The sequence below is a fragment of the Triticum dicoccoides genome, chromosome 2A (assembly GCF_002162155.2).
Source record: "Triticum dicoccoides isolate Atlit2015 ecotype Zavitan chromosome 2A, WEW_v2.0, whole genome shotgun sequence".
Taxonomy (NCBI): domain Eukaryota; kingdom Viridiplantae; phylum Streptophyta; class Magnoliopsida; order Poales; family Poaceae; genus Triticum; species Triticum dicoccoides.
In genome coordinates, this window is record NC_041382.1 from 76,859,042 (window position 1) to 76,875,771 (window position 16,730).

At 44.3% G+C, this 16,730-nt stretch overlaps 2 protein-coding genes across 2 annotated transcripts; both read left to right on the top strand.

Annotated features, from left to right (window-relative positions):
* The first annotated feature begins 7,320 nt into the window (after positions 1–7,320).
* Positions 7,321–9,083, top strand: LOC119353391 (GDSL esterase/lipase At2g23540-like). Its single transcript, XM_037620015.1, has 2 exons — positions 7,321–7,876; positions 8,036–9,083. Exons 1-2 carry the CDS (start codon positions 7,600–7,602, stop codon positions 8,905–8,907), a joined length of 1,149 nt encoding a protein of 382 aa, XP_037475912.1. The 5' UTR covers positions 7,321–7,599; the 3' UTR covers positions 8,908–9,083.
* A 1,480-nt stretch (positions 9,084–10,563) lies between these two features.
* Positions 10,564–16,478, top strand: LOC119353392. The gene is made up of 11 exons (XM_037620016.1): positions 10,564–10,852; positions 11,646–11,759; positions 12,369–12,520; positions 13,043–13,136; positions 13,547–13,617; positions 13,686–13,792; positions 14,238–14,359; positions 14,895–14,983; positions 15,178–15,237; positions 15,651–15,755; positions 15,949–16,478. The coding sequence occupies exons 1-11, from the start codon at positions 10,657–10,659 to the stop codon at positions 16,063–16,065; spliced, it is 1,227 nt and encodes a 408-aa protein (XP_037475913.1). The 5' UTR covers positions 10,564–10,656; the 3' UTR covers positions 16,066–16,478.
* Positions 16,479–16,730: the final 252 nt, after the last annotated feature.

Here is a 16,730-nt window from a genome sequence, read left to right on the forward strand (position 1 = left end):
CTTGTCGCCATCATCCCCCGCGCCATGGCCTTGCAGCAACCGCCATGGCCGCGCCTGACCCGCGCCTTTGCGCCAAGCTCTGCCAATGTCGTCCTGTGCACGCCTCCGATCTCCCGCCGGCCGGATCCGACGCAGTCCCCGCGTCCCCGGCCATCTCCGGTGTTCCCGTGCCTGCGGAACCCCTCACCAAGTTCCCCTCCTCGAGCCGCTCCTGTCCGCTGCTGCTCTTCTTCGTCAAGCCCACCGCCACCGGGAACGGGCTTCCCGCGCCCTGGATCCATTTGTTCTGAGCGTCCCCATGCCTGAGAGCCTGCGCCGACCATCTTCCTCGTCGGAGTGCCCCGTTTCCTGCCTCCTCTGCAACCGGGCTGTCCTCTGCTCGTCGTGGTCGTGGGCGCGTTGACCATGCACTGCCTCCTGGTTCAATCGCGCCAAGGCCCAGCGCCAAGCCAGTCCGCCTCCAGATCCACCGAATTGGGCCGCCTCCACCGACAGGCGCCAAGGCCCAGCGCCGCCCCAGCTTCATCCAGCCCAGCGCATGGCCCGAGGCCCAGAAACGCTATCGCCGGCCTCCTCTGCTTCCAGCTGGGCCGAAGCCCATGGTGAGCTGCCCCACCTATACATCGCACTGGGCGCAACATACTATTCCGCGCCCATGCTCCTGTTCTAGGTTCGGCCCGCGATGTTTTTTTTCCAGCGCCTGGGATTTTCCTAATTATTCAGAGTTTGCCTGTTTTACAGAAAACCCCTTGTACTTCATGCATATAATAACTTAATAACCGTGCATCGGATATAAATAAATTATATATGAAAGTTGCTTAGAATTTTGTCTAGTTTAATAATATTCAACTTTCATGCATGTTTGAAATGTTTAAAATGTTGTTTGATTAAATTTGCTCCTATGCCTTGCTAAAATGCTTTAATTCATAACTAAATAACCGTAACTCGGAATTTAATAAACTTTATATGTAAATGGGGTAGAAAAATGCCTAGTTTATCATGGTGACTTTACTTTGCATGTTTAACAACTCTAAAATATGGTTTAGGGCAGAACAGTACCAAATCCATTAATATGCACATGAGGATTTTTTCCGGACTTGTTGCTTGTTGTTCCGGCCTCATTTAAACTTGTCTAGAAAGGTAGTTTTTCTTATGCTTCACCCTCTTGCCATGTTTAACAACATTTAATATTGTTGGGTACATAAACAAGATTGAATTAAATAAGTCACGTGGTGTTTCGTCAATATGCAACGGAGTTGCATATTGAGCTCCACTTAATTTGTAGGATTGGTTGTGCACTTTGCCATGCCATGCTTCATTAAACCGGACATGCATCATACTTGGTTGTGCATCGTGCCATGTTGATGTGTTGGTTGTTTACTATGTTGTTTGCTCCTTTCCGGTGTTGCTTCTTCGAGTTAGTTCCGATAACGTTGCGTTTGTGAGGATCCGTTGGCTACATCCGTTTGTCTTCTTCATGGACTCGTTCTTCCTTGTGGGATTTCAGGCAAGATGACCATACCCTCGAAATCACTTCTATCTTTGCTTGCTAGTTGCTCGCTCTTTTGCTATGCCTATGCTGCAATACCTATCACTTGCTTATCATGCCTCCCATATTGTTAAGCCAAGCCTCTAACCCACCTTGTCCTAGCAAACCGTTGTTTGGCTATGTTACCGCTTTGCTCAGCCCTTCTTATAGCGTTTTTAGTTGCAGGTGAAGATTGGAGTTTGTTCCTTGTTGGAACATGGATATTTTGTTGGGATAACACAATATCTCTTATTTAATTAATGCATCTATATACTTGGTAAAGGATGGAAGGCTCGGTCTTATGCCTGGTGTTTTGTTCCACTCTTGCCGCCCTAGTTTCCATCATATCGGTGTTATGTTCCCGGATTTTGCGTTCCTTACACAGTTGGGTTATAATGGGAACCCCTTGATAGTTCACCTTGAATAAAACTCCTCCAGCAAGGCCCAACCTTGGTTTTACCATTCGCCACCTAGCCTCTTTTCCCTTGGGTTAGGCCAGCCCAAGGATCATCATTATTTTAACCCCCCCCCCCGGGGCCAGTGCTTGTCTAAGTGTTGGTCCAAAACAGAGCCACTTGCGGCGCCACCTCGGGGATACTTGAGGGCTGGTTTTACCTGTACGTAGTGTTCATCTGGTGTTGCCCTGAGAACGAGATATGTGCAGCTCCTATCAGGATGTCGGTGCATCGGGCGGTCTTGCTGGACTTGTTTTACCATTGTCGAGGATGTCTTGTAACTGGGATTCCGAGTCTGATTGGATTGTCTTGGGAGAAGGAATATCCTTCGTTGACCGTGAGAGCTTGTGATGGGCTAAGTTGGGACACCCCTGCAGGGATTTGAACTTTCGAAAGCCGTGCTCGTGGTTATGGGCAGATGGGAATTTGTTAATGTCCGGTTGTAGAAAACCTAAACCCTAACTTAACTAAAATGCATCAACCGCGTTTGTAACCGTGATGGTCTCTTTCCGGCGGAGTCTGGGAAGTGAACACGATGTTGGAGTTATGCTTGACGTAGGTTGTTCTAGGATCACTTCTTGATCAAAGTTTCTCGACCGCGCTTTGCCTTCTCTTCTCGCTCTCATTTGCGTATGTTAGCCACCAAATATGCTAGTCGCTTGCTGCAGCTCCACCTCATACCTTTTACCCTACCTATAAGCTTAAATAGTCTTGATCGCGAGGGTGTGAGATTGTTGAGTCCCCGTGACTCACAGATACTTCCAAAACCAGCTTGCAGGTGCCGAGGATACCGTGCAAGTGACACAACCAAGCTCAAGGAGGAGCTCGATGAAGATCTTGTTCATTGTGTTGTTTCGTTCTAGTCGATCAGTAGTGGAGCCCAGTTGGGGTCGATCGGGGATCTGTGTAGCTTTTGGGGTAGTCTTCTTTTATTTTGGTTCCGTAGTCGGACCTTGATTGTATCTGGATGATGTAATGCTTTATCCATATATTGTGTGAAGTGGCGATTGTAAGCCAACTATGTATCTCCTTCCCTTATGTATTACATGGGTTGTTGCGAAGATTACCTCACTTGCGACATTGCTTTCAATGCGGTTATGTCTCTAAGTCTTGCTTCGACACGTGGGAGATATAGCCGCATCGAGGGCGTTAGACACACAAGTTGATCATTGATCTTTTAGCCGTGTGCGGTGCCCCCCTCCACCATAATCCACCTCGGTTATATCATAGCGGTGCTTAGGCGAAGCGCTGTTCCGGTAGCATCATCATCACCGTCATCACGCCATCGTGCTGACGAAACTCTCCCTGAAGCTCTACTGGATCGTGAGTTCGCGGGGTGTCACCGAGCTAAACGTGTGTAGATCACGGAGGTGTCGTACGTTCAGTACAAGGATCGGTCGATCGTGAAGACGTACGACTACATCAACCGCGTTGTCACAACGCTTCCGCTTACGCTCTACGAGGGTACGTGAACGACACTCTTCCCTCTCGTTGCTATGCATCACCATGATCTTGTGTGTGCGTAGGATTTTTTTAAATTACTACGTTCCCCGACAAAAACAGCCACCATACCTACCTATTATGGCATTTCCATAGCCATTCCGAGATATATTTCCATGCAACTTTCCACCGTTTCGTTATTATGACACACTTTATCATTGTCATATTGCTTTGCATGATCATGTAGCTGACATCATATTTGTGGCAAAGCCATGTTCATAATTATTTCATACATGTCACTCTTGATTCATTGCATATCCCGGTACAGCTCCGGAGGCATTCACATAGAGTCATATTTTGTTCTAAGTATTAAGTTGTAAGTAAATAAAAGTGTGATGATCATCATTATTAGAGCATTATCCCAAGTGATGAAAGGATGATGGAGACTATGATTCCCCCACAAGTCGGGATGAGACTGCAGACCAAAAGAAAAAAGAAAGAAAGAAAAGAGGCCATAAAGAAGAAGAATAAGAAGACCCAAATAAAAAATAAAAAAATGAGAGAAAAAGAGAGAAGGGACAATGTTACTATCCTTTTTACACACTTGTGCTTCAAAGTAGCACCATTATCTTCATGATAGAGAGTCTCCTATGATAGCCAGTTACGTTGTGACGTTTGATAGCACACTAAGTGTTCCTCCGGTATTCAGGAGTTGCATAATCTCATAGTCATAGGAACATGTATAAGTCATGAAGAAAGCAATAGTAATAAACTAAACGATCAGAGTGCTAAGCTAACGAATGGGTCTAGTCCATCACATCATTTTCTAATGATGTAATCCCGTTCATCAAATGACAACACATGTCCATGGCTAGGAAACTTAACCATCTTTGATTAACGAGCTAGTCAAGCAGAGGCATACTAGGGACACTCTGTTTGTCTATGTATTCACACATGTACTAAGTTTCCAGTTAATACAATTTTAGCATGAATAATAAACATTTATCATGATATAAGGAAATATAAATAACAACTTTATTATTGCCTCTAGGGCATATTTCCTTCAAGGGTCGCACATGATGGCGCGGCAAGCAAATGTCCTCCACATGGACATGCATTTTCCGTCCAAGGAGGTGAAGAAGGAGGAGAGGTAAAAGATCTTCTTAGATGTGCAAAGAGAGAAGATGGAGTTTGACCGGGAAATGTTGAACAATTAGAAAGAGAAAATAGAATTGGAGAAGAGAAGTATGCAAATTGGGAGGTTGAAAAGGCGACGACATTGTAAGGAGTTGTGTGTGTGTGTGAGAGAGAGAGAGAGAGAGAAGGATGAATTGGGGATCATGTTGCAGGACACTAACATCTTTGATGATGAAGGCAATAAGTGGTTGATCGGCATGAAGAGGAGGATCAATGAGCGCAACAACGGATGTGTTTGATTCATTCTTATATTTTACTAGCAAATATGCCCGTGCATTGCAACCGGAGACAAAAAATTATGGCTAACCAAATAAATATGACTCAATATCCCGACACATGAGCGTACTCTATTTTAACACAGTGGATCACCATGTTCCTATTTTTTTCTCACCCTAGCCGATGATCGCGATGTCCACGTGATCATAATGCATTCGATGCAGTAAATCACAAGACTATGAGTTTGCCAGTGCATGTCACATTTGTCATTATGTTGCGCAAGGAAACGTTTAAAACTTTAAAAACAAATCTCATTGACTACGAACTACTCCCAACGCCAAGACATATAAAGACTTTCAAAAAACTAATCGAATCCTAAACATAAAATACTTTTGAATCAGTGAACAGTTTTTCGAATCGACAAACATGTTTTTTTGAAACTTTTTATTTTCTAAAAAAAATAATGAGCTTTAGTTTTGTTTACAAACTTTTTTAAATGTATGAAACGGTTTCAAATTCATTAATATTTTTGACTCAACAAACATTTTTTGAATCGATGATATTTTTTAAAAAAATTGGGGAACAAATTGTTAAAATAATTTTTTTTGTGAACATTTTCTAAAATGTCATGGACATTTTTTTTCAGATTTCCGAATATGTTTTGACTACACGATCATTTTTTCAAAATCATGAACATGATTTTATTTCCCGACCATTTTTCCAAATTGTGATTCTTTTATAATATTGCAAACAATTTTGCAAAACCACCAACATTTTTTAAATCTGCAATTTTTTTATGATTTTCTAAACATTTTTGAATTCACATATATTGTATGATTTCTCAAACATTTTGTTTGAAAACTCGTAACTTTAGAATATTAGATCCCGAATTAATTTAAAGAAGAAAGAAAACATAAAAGACAAAAAAGTAAAATGAGAAGAAACAGGGGAGTAAAGCCCCGCATATGGGCCGGCCCATGAATGCATTGAATCGATGATATTTTTTAAAAAAATTGGGGTACAAATTGTTAAAATAATTTTTTTTGTGAATATTTTCTAAAATGTCATGGACATTTTTTTTCAGATTTCCGAATATGTTTTGACTACACGATCATTTTTTCAAAATCATGAACATGATTTTATTTCCCGACCATTTTTCCAAATTGTGATTCTTTTATAATATTGCAAACAATTTGCAAAACCACCAACATTTTTTAAATCTGCAATTTTTTTATGATTTTCTAAACATTTTTGAATTCACATATATTGTATGATTTCTCAAACATTTTGTTTGAAAACTCGTAACTTTAGAATATTAGATCCCGAATTAATTTAAAGAAGAAAGAAAACATAAAAGACAAAAAAGTAAAATGAGAAGAAACAGGGGAGTAAAGCCCCGCATATGGGCCGGCCCATGAATGCATAGATGGGTCATGCGTGAGAAAAGAACGATAAAATTGTAGAAGCTGGGGATCGCCGGCCCATGAATGCATAGATGGGTCATGCGTGAGAAAAGAACGATAAAATCGTAGAAGCTGGGGATCGAACCCCAGTCTCATCGCTAGAGGAGCGATCGGACAACCACCCTGCTACTCATCACTCACTGAATTCTATTCGACTCGCTCATATAAAATAGTGTAGGAGGCGGCGATTTTTGGTCGAAAAAACGAATCGTTTTTCACTTACGGGTGGCATTGGTGGTAATTTTTATTAACTTGAAGGGTAATTTTAATGACGGACGACCAGAAGCGATAGCCGCTTTATTAGTAGGTAAAGATAAAGATTTTGGCATGTATTGAATTTTTGAATTGTCTTTTATTTTATATGAACAAATTGTTTAATTGATAATGACTTTGTTCTATATAATAAACGTGCGTAGATTTGCATCAATACGAGGGTTGACATACGAAAAGCATGGTTATCGGAGAGGACAAATGAGGAGATGACGGGCATGTCCAGTCACGTCCACGGATGTTTAGGGTGCTGGATTTGCTTGCAGATTGTTAAAAAAAAGAATTTGCCTCACTAACTTGAAAATAGAAAAGTAATTAAAAAAAACCTTATCACAATTTTCTTAATGCACCCCCAGATTCCCCATCACCAACACCTATCCATTCCCACGAAGCTGCAAACCCCACAGAAACCATCTGCCAGACAACGACGAGAGTAGTACACCTCCGCCCCTGGAACGCGTGCAGCATCGTTTGGTCATTTCAGGCCACCTAAACCCCCACCCAACCGCGCCAGCAGAGGGGAAAAGACGCCCGCTTTTCGGGAGCGCCCAACGCGCATCAACCGTCCCTGCTGACTCCGGCAGTCGCGCGCATACGTCTCCACACGACTCGAGGCATCCGTGCAGGCAGGAGGGCAGCGACGAGGGCGAGACGTAACGCTTGTTTGCTTAACTACCATATCTAGCACTGTCCACCACGGGAAAATATCTAGTGCTACCAAGCCTTAAGTGCGTCAAACCAACAAAACAAACCCTCTACCACTGAGCTTCCATATCAAGCACCCCCACTGCACACACGAATCCCACAAGCCACAGTCGATCGGTCCAGCCGTGTGTTCTTCTCCCATCCATGGTCTCGCTCCCATGGAGATCCTGAGCTAGGAGAAGGTGACATACGGTCCAGATAGTCATCGACCGCGCCACCTAACGGCGCCTCGCTGCCTGCCTATACCCTGCTCTTGTGGTGTCTGCTCAGTTCGTACGTGCGTGCTGTCGTTGCGAGTGGCAAGCTGACCCGAGGCTTGATCTGCATGGGGAGAATGGCTTCGGCGGCGGCGGTGGCGGTGGCCATCGTGGCGGTGCTGTGCGCGGCGGGGGTGGTGAGGGTGAGAGGGGAGGACACCGTGGACGAGGACACGCCAGGAGCGTCCTTCATCTTCGGCGACTCGCTGGTCGACGCCGGGAACAACAACTACCTCTCCACGCTCTCCAAGGCCGACATGAACCCCAACGGCATCGACTTCGCCGCCTCCGGCGGGACGCCCACCGGCCGCTTCACCAACGGCCGGACCATCGCCGACATCATAGGTAATTTCAGTCCCTGTAACACGAAACATTTTCAACTACTGAATACATTATCCTTGTACGTACGATGAGCTTAGAGTTGCCATCACACTGTTTTTTCTAAGAAGCAACACGAGTTGCCATCACTCTGTCACTTAAACAGATGTAAACTCCATTTTTCAGGGGAGATGCTGGGCCAGGCGGACTACTCGCCGCCGTTCCTGGCGCCGAACACGACGGGCGGCGCGCTGCTGAACGGCGTGAACTACGCGTCCGGCGGGGCGGGGATCCTGAACGGGACGGGGCGGGTGTTCGTGAACCGGATCGGCATGGACGTGCAGGTGGACTACTTCAACATCACGCGGCGGGAGCTGGACGGGCTGCTGGGCAAGGAGAAGGCGCGAGAGTTCATCCACAAGAAGGCCATCTTCTCCATCACCGTCGGCTCCAACGACTTCCTCAACAACTACCTGATGCCGGTGCTGTCCGCCGGCACGCGCGTGGCCGAGTCGCCCGACGGCTTCATCGACGACCTCATCATCCACCTCCGGGAGCAGCTCACGCGGCTGCACGCGCTGGGCGCGCGCAAGTTCGTGGTGGCCAACGTGGGGCCGCTGGGGTGCATCCCGTACCAGAAGACGCTGAACCGGGTCAAGGACGACGAGTGCGTGAAGCTGCCCAACACGCTCGCCGCGCAGTACAACGGGCGGCTCCGCGACCTCCTCATCGAGCTCAACGGCAACGGCGGCGGCGGCCTGCCGGGGGGCAGGTTCTTGCTGGCCAACGTGTACGACCTGGTGATGGAGCTCATCGCCAACCACAGGAAGTACGGCTTCTCGACGGCCAGCGTGGCCTGCTGCGGCAACGGCGGCAGGTACGCCGGGATCGTGCCGTGCGGGCCGACGTCCAGCATGTGCGACGACCGGGAGAACCACGTGTTCTGGGACCCGTATCATCCCAGCGAGAAGGCCAACGTGCTGCTCGCCAAGTACATCGTCGACGGCGACAGCAAGTACATCTCCCCCATGAACCTCAGGAAGCTCTTCAAGCTCTAGCCGGAGAGGGACTGGCTCGATCGATCTGGTGGCTTCGTTCCGTCGGTGACATTTTGCGTTTTGGTTCGCGAAGTTTGGCATGTTTGATGTATGAACTCTAGCTATGGGCGATCGCGCGTATGTACGACTGGTTTGAAGTCGATTTTTTTTAAAAACAATACAAATGCAGAGGCTCACATGCACGTCACCATACGAAACACACACGCACACGATGCAAAATGCGTTCCTGTCTTCGTCAATTGTACACGTGCGCTTTCGAGGGCAATTGGATCGCACACGTGAACGATAAGCGGATCCGAATCGATGACATCCACCACAGGCTAAACCATCGCCTATCAGGCCTTCCCAACGATTTTTACCATGAGGCCAACGATAGACAATAACTTCTTCCAAACACAGCTTACAACTTTCATCGTATCGTGTTCTTCAAAGAGCAATTTTTCTCAAAATCTTAAAACGATATGCCCCTTAAAATGAAAATTTACGTACCGCAAAGCCTCGGACGGAACAAATCCCGTAAACGTCTACCATAGGAGTTTTTTTTTCTTTGCACGTTTTTTTTTCAGGACACACGCATGGACGAACTCAAACTCCGGCCGACCCAAAATGACGCCGCTCCGGCGACGCTCTGGCAATGCTCCAACCCGCCCCGTGCTCTAGTGATGCTCCAGGTAACCGCTGCCAAGCTCCTCCGCCTGCTCGCTGCTCGCGCGCGGCGTAGCCATGCCCCCCTACTATGGCATTGACTGGTTTACAAGTTCCCTCAGAAAACGCCTCGCTATATAACGGATGGTTGCTCTAATGTACGAGAACCTATATTTTTTTTACGGGATCTACTATTTTACAGGATCTTTTGGTATGTTTCTATAATTTGTACAGTAAATTAAAAAATTTGACTGCTTTTATAAGATCTGCTAGAGATGCTAGTACCCAAAAATGAGGGTAGGAGAAAAGGTTTTTAGGTAACTACTCCCTCCGTTCCTAAATATTTGTCTTTCTAGATATTCAAACAAGTGACTACATACGAAGCAAAATGAGTGAATTTAAACTCTAAAATATGTCTATATACATCCGTACGTGGTAACCATTTGAAATATTTAAAAAGACAAATATTTAGAAACGGAGGGAGTAGAAGAGTTCCTGCCATAACAGATGCTCAAAATGTCTAAACGACCGTTTTTGGCATGGCGGCATCATCTGCTAGAGATGCTCTGCGTGAGCTATACCTGGCCATTCCTCGAGCCAGGCCTAACCAAGCCCGACAAAAAAAACCCAGGCCCAGGTGTCGGGCCTAGAAATTAGGCCCAAGCCCGACCCATCAGTGTAAAAGCCCATCAGGCCTTGGGTCGGGCCTCTTTGTTAAATCGCAAATATGGCGGGCCCGGGCCCCGCCTGGCCTTTGGACTCAAAATCCAAGCCCATGCCCGGCCCATGAGCACCATCGGGTCAGGTCGGGTCGGGCCGTCTGGGCCGGGCTGCCCATGGGCAGGTATAGCGTGAGCGCATGCCAAACTACACTCTTCGTAAGTGTGCAGTGGACTTCTCTCCACCTTTCGATCAGCTTTCTACGGCTCAGATCGAGGTGGCAAACAGTGGCGCAGAGAGGTTGGATATGTTCTGCTCGGAGCTTTTGGGCCCGAAGCCCAGACGAATTAACCAGACTCACAAACAGCCCAGCTCAGGCCGCCTCCCTCTCCTCCCAGCACACACCTCCCTCTCCTCCGGCCGCCGCACGGAGAAGGACGAGCCATGCAGGCAGCCGCAGCGCGCGCGCGCCGCCTCCTCGCGTCACCGGCGGCCTCCGGGATCCAGGGAATCCTCTCCGCCTCTCACCGCGGGTGCGCGGCGGCCGCCGAGCTCGGTCTCCTGCCCCATCTCGAGAATGGCTTCCCCGCCTCGCGCTCCTCTCCGGATCACACCAGGAGCTTCTCCTCCCACCTGCCCCGTGAGTTCTCTGACCTCAAAACATCCCTATTCTTATGGTAACCACACTGATAGCGGCTGCTTCCGAGTTATTTGGTGCGGCATTTCGTCGAACGGGTGGTGGGCAGGCAGGGTCGTGCGCTAGCTGTACGATCTCGAGCTCGTGGTCTCGAGGGTTTCATTTTGTTAGTCCCGCTCATATTCTAGGAGTAGGCGGCGAAGCGTGGGGATAAGGGGACCCGAATAGCTCATGAAGGTTTAAGGGTTTAGGGCGATGGAAAATTGGAAATGTTCGCAAGTGCGCGCCGTGCTCTGGAAGGCTTTATGTGGTAGCTTTTGACACGAGACTGTGGTTTTCAGACTCATTCGCGGCCAATTAGCTGGGACTTAGGGATGTGATTGTTTGTGTATGGCTTAGAGATATGTATCCTGGATGGCAACTTTTTTGGTGAGGCATTGGATGATGTGCTGGATTATTAGTTGAGAGTGGCTATGCAGTTGCTTTGTGGTGCATTGCCTTGCTTGATTTACTTCAGGATGTAGTAATATACCATCATAGAACATACTCCATATTACTAAGTCTCCACGTGTGTGGCCGTTTAGTACCATGCTCTGCACATGGCCGTTTAGTTTACGTAGAAGCCACATGACTACTGATATTAGGGGGCCATGGTTATTCTTTTTATTGCTCTGTTGCTTCTGATCCTTTGTTGCTCTGATAGATGTAGTATTGCATTTTCTCTGAGAAAAATAATTAGGTAGTGCAAACTACTCACAAAGCAGCTGAGCTAACTACATTTATTTGGATGATTTAGGCACTTTGCTATCGCAAACCGTAACTTCTCATTGCCGGTGTAACAAATCAGTGTGCTATCACATGGCAAGAGCTCATTTGTCGACAGACTCAAGCGGAATCGACCAACCTAAAGGTTACTTTTGAGTACTATGCTCTGCCCTGGTCCTGTCATTGTCTTCTGTTCCTGCTCTTCCGTTAATCATTACTGCCATTTGCTACATTCAACTTACTACTGTATGTTTTACTATGTATCATTATTAAGTTAGCAATCTAAGAATTTCTCTTACAGGTATTGGCCTGCCATCTATTATGTGGACTCATCAGGGTTTTCGTCCTGGCTCTTATTGCTCGAATGAATTCTGTGATCTTATATTCAATTTACACAAGTTGACCTTTCCTTTCGGCCCTTAGAAGTTCATTAACATATACAATGTTTGCAGATAAATTCAACCATTTTCAGAAAGCAAAACAAATAGTTCACTGAATTACGTTTTGTAGCAAATTTACGTTGGCTCTCTTCTGATACGAGTGAATTGATTTTGTATGCTTTTATATATTTATCTACCACAATCAGTTTATGTTTAAGTTGTCTCACTTCATATTGTTACAATAATGTAGTCTGACACATGTTTCTATCTGATTGTATTTACTAATTGCAAATTTCCTAATGTTCATCAGCCTTCCCTTTTGGTATGTTTTTTTAATTTAGTGTTTGCATTTGCTTATGCATGATTTGCTGCAGAATCTGCAGAGGAGCTGTACCAGAAAATGCTGAAGTCTGTTGAAGCCCAGACTATGCCGCCAAATGCCTGGTTGTGGTCAATGATCAGTAGTTGCTCCAGTGAGGAGGATATAAAACTTCTCTTTCAGATTTTGCAGAAGCTAAGAATATTCGTAAGTCACATCTATTTTCCTCTTAAGCTAAGAATGCTTCCTTTTGCCAGTTTAGAGGCTGCATGCCTGCATCACGTAGTGTTATTATCTTAACAGATTCTCATTTGTGGTATCACCAATTTGCCACCACCTGGTGACAGTTACGCGAAACATCTACTCTTGATTTCTAGGATCTTTTTTTGTTTCTATGAAACATAGCCACCCACTTACCCGAGTTTAACATAGAATTTCCATTGTATGTTGAACATATTGACAATTTTCTACGCATGACTTCAAATATACATATGGGTTATGGTGCTATGTTCTCGGATCATGATGTCAATTGATTGTCCAGACTCTTGGATTGCTAGCACATGAAGTATCTAAATATAGTTAGCAGCTTCTCATGTCAGTCTTTTCTTCCCCCTTATAGTTAATAGTTTTCTTCCAGACGGTACACGGGCAAAGGGTGTTCTTTGTACTTCTAGTTATATTTTTGTGACTAGATGCTGTCTGAAACCAACACTTTTTCTATCGATGCAGAGGCTATCAAATCTTCGCATCAATGCAAACTTCAACGACCATCTCTGTATGAAAGTTTCTGAGGCTTGTGCTCGTGTGGGTGTCCTTGACTATGGTATGATTCTATTTAGCAATCTGAAAAATCTGTGTTTATTTGTTAACGTGTGTTTCTTTCCAGCCTTTTGTTGGCACATAAATCATTGTTTGGATATATTTCTAGTATTTAGCTCTAGATTGCCTTGTAGGCCTTATGCCTTGCGTACTAAATCCTAATGAAAATGATTAAAGAAGGATGCTTTATAGATACTCAAACAAGAAAGAACATGTGGCTAAATTTGTTAACCTTATTTTCTATGAAGCATTTGATAAGTGGAAATGGCAATGTGTGGTGTCATATATCAGTTATGTAAATGCTGACTTTCATATAACAATGTCACTTTTTTGTGCTACTTTTTGTGTCAATGCCACATTGTTATGGCTAATGGAACACAAAACCTGTAATTCATCTTTGTGCCATGAATGCAGGGTTGAAGGTTTTATGGAATCATAATGTTTATGGAATAACGCCAACCATTGGTTCTGCCCATTATCTACTGGTATCCATTGTTACTAACTCCTTTGATCACTTCCCAAGTTGCTTTGTAATGATTTTTTCCTTCTACAGCAACATGCTAAAGAGCACAATGATACTAAACTAATGGAGAAGATAATGCAAGTCCTTAGGAGGAATTCCTTGCCATTACAACCAGGCACTGCTGATATTGTCTTCAGGTATGCTTTCGTTTGTTCTCAGTTACTATTTACCAATGTATACAATTCTTCTCTTTCAGTGTTTAAAACTTCTCATATCGTAGCATGCGAAGTCCTACCCTTTTAGATTAAAGTGAAAGTGTACATAGTTGAAGAGCTCTTTGGAGAATTTAAACCAGTTCTGGTGTTTTACTGTATCGTATCTGTCTTTTCTTTTTTGTATGATAGTTCTGACCAACTTTGTCGATATTTTTTGACCTAACAAATCTTCCAAATGTTATCTTATTAGCTATTAATTACACATCTACACATAGCCCAGAAGTATGTTTAATATGTGTATCTTTCAGTAATTGTATCACAGAGTTTTTTCGTTGTGATTTTGATTTGTATTTCGGTTTTCCTTTTTGGGCCAAGACTCTGATCATGTTTAAGTATTAATTCCATGGATACCTTTTGTATTTTGCAGTATCTGCTATAACACTGATAGATGGGATTTACTCTCAAAATATGCGGCAAGATTTGTTCAGGCTGGAGTCAAGTTGCGTCGTACTGCATTTGACGTATGGATGGAATTTGCTGCCAAAGTTGGTAAGCAGTTTGGCCCCTCTTATGTAAATTATAGTGTAACAGTCAACCTAAGCTTGAGGTTAGCTGTGTTAGTGATGCATGGCCGTTCTGGACCTCTGCTGAAAAACAGCAAGAAATCGCTACAAGTTAGCCAATTAGGGATGGACTAAATATGTTCCACTGCTCGTTGGAACTTGCAAGTGGCCTGGCTCGCTCCTAAGGTAGTAATCCTCATTATAACATCCAGGAGAGTGATGTTGTGAAAAATAATGTTTCTGTTAATTCCGTGTTGTGATGTTGCCACTCATAATAACCATTTTCAGTTGTTTACCAGTCAAATCTTAGTTTTGCTGTTGCTTTTTCAACTTTAAAGCTTCAACCGTTGCATCTTAGAGGATTATTCTTTTGACAGAAAGTAGAAGGTTTTGTTCTGTGAAGGATTATTCTTTTGACAGAAAGTAGAAGGTTTTGTTCTGTGAAGGATTATTCTTTTGACAGAAAGTAGAAGGTTTTGTTCTGTGAAGGATGCTTTACTAATATATTTCTGCTTCTCCAGGAGATTCTCAATCTATATGGAACATCAATAGCCTGAGAGGCAAGTCTATCAAGCACTACACTCTTACATCAGGTTTTGCATGCGTAAAGGTAATTGCTCCTAGCATACACACTATTTTGTACATAGTGATAAAACTATGATGCTGATTCTTCTAATGTTTATTTCGTGTGAACTTACTGAATTTGTTCGCTTTTGTACTAAAATATTTCATATTAATGTTTCACCCTCATTGCTACACTAATTTCTTCTAATCCAAAACCCATTTTAATTTGTCTTGTTGCAGGGGTCTCTGCTTGAACGCAGGCCAGAAAATGCCGCTGCCACCATTAAACTTCTTCACAAGGTTGGTTACACAATGCTAATTGCTAGCTAGATATGTGTTTCTGAAATGCTGGTATTGCTTCATATCAACCAGCAGCCTCTTATTTCCCTTCTTGATAAAGTCTTATTGTTCGACTGCATCCTGTTATTAGACTTGTATTCCTACAATACTGGAATTCCCTCATTACCAAAAAGGCAAGAACATGCACTGGTTTCTCTCAGATGAAAATGGCTCATCCTCACTCTTAGTGTTTTACTTCATCTTACGTGGCTATGTTCCTAAAGCTTTTCTATCTCATGCTATTTATTGGCATTTTTGAGTCTGTACAGATATTTTTTCACAACTCCAGGAAATCTGGATGCCAAAAGAGTTGGTAGCCAGTTCTTACTTACACAATCGACATTTGCCTGATGGTAACTTTTGGTTGCATGTAGCACCTGCCTGATCAGAAGAAACCATTTGTGAAAGATGAACTCGAAAAGCTTGTTGCTGAATGGCCAACAGAGGTGATAAAAAGGCAGAAGAAGGATGATAGGAAGGTGAGATTATATAAACGATCTTTGGTTCAATTTCTGCAGTCTGTAGGTCCTGGCGGTTTAATTTTTACCTTGCAACTCGGGTCACTAGCCTATATGTTCTTGCACTATTCTCCTAGTATGAAAAACCACTGGGTACATGAATAATACGTTGAGGTCTGCATTCGACTAGTAACAAAGTCTCTGAATATTCCAGACAATGGAGGAAGCTTTGATTGAGGACATCCCAAAGATGATCAGCTCCATGGCAAAGTCGGGCCTCGATATCTCCGTGGATCTCGACAAGCTCACCCGTCAGCCTGAAGCAGCATAGAGAAGGAACACCGCTGCTGGACACCTCGACGCGGCAGCTGCAAATCCTGCGGCACACCTGATACCCGAGGAGATCAGTTTTGACTGGGCAGGATGCGATAATTGGTTTGACACGGTAGCACTAGAACCCTCCGATAATAACGTGTATACTCTGTTGTTTGGTACACTAGTTGGAGACAAATACTTTTTGGTGGGAAACACATGCTGTTCATTTGTCAAATCCAAGGACGGCTAGTTCTCAACAAAATATCTAGCGCACCACAGTTTGGATTTTGTTTTCACAGAATTCATGTTCTGAACGGCAAGTAATCTTAGTGTTTGACTGCCCAAAACAGTAGCAATCATAGGCTTTTATCTACATATTCTGTGTCTGAATACATGCTGTCTCATATCCAGAGATGCAGGTTATCGCTTGGTGCAGATTTCACAGGCTTCTTTGATCTCTCTGCCTGTTAATATGTTACTTCCTCCGTTCTAAAACACTTCACGTGGGTTGAGTATTGGAACGGAGGGAGTATGTCTTGATGATAAATGGAGAGAACGGGCTCATATAGTATTAATGTTTTTTTTGACATCATATAGTATTAATGTTTATCAGACAGTGCCCCCTCGTACCCAATAGCAGTCTAGTGTCGAGAGACGTGGGAAACCATGGATCAACATCTG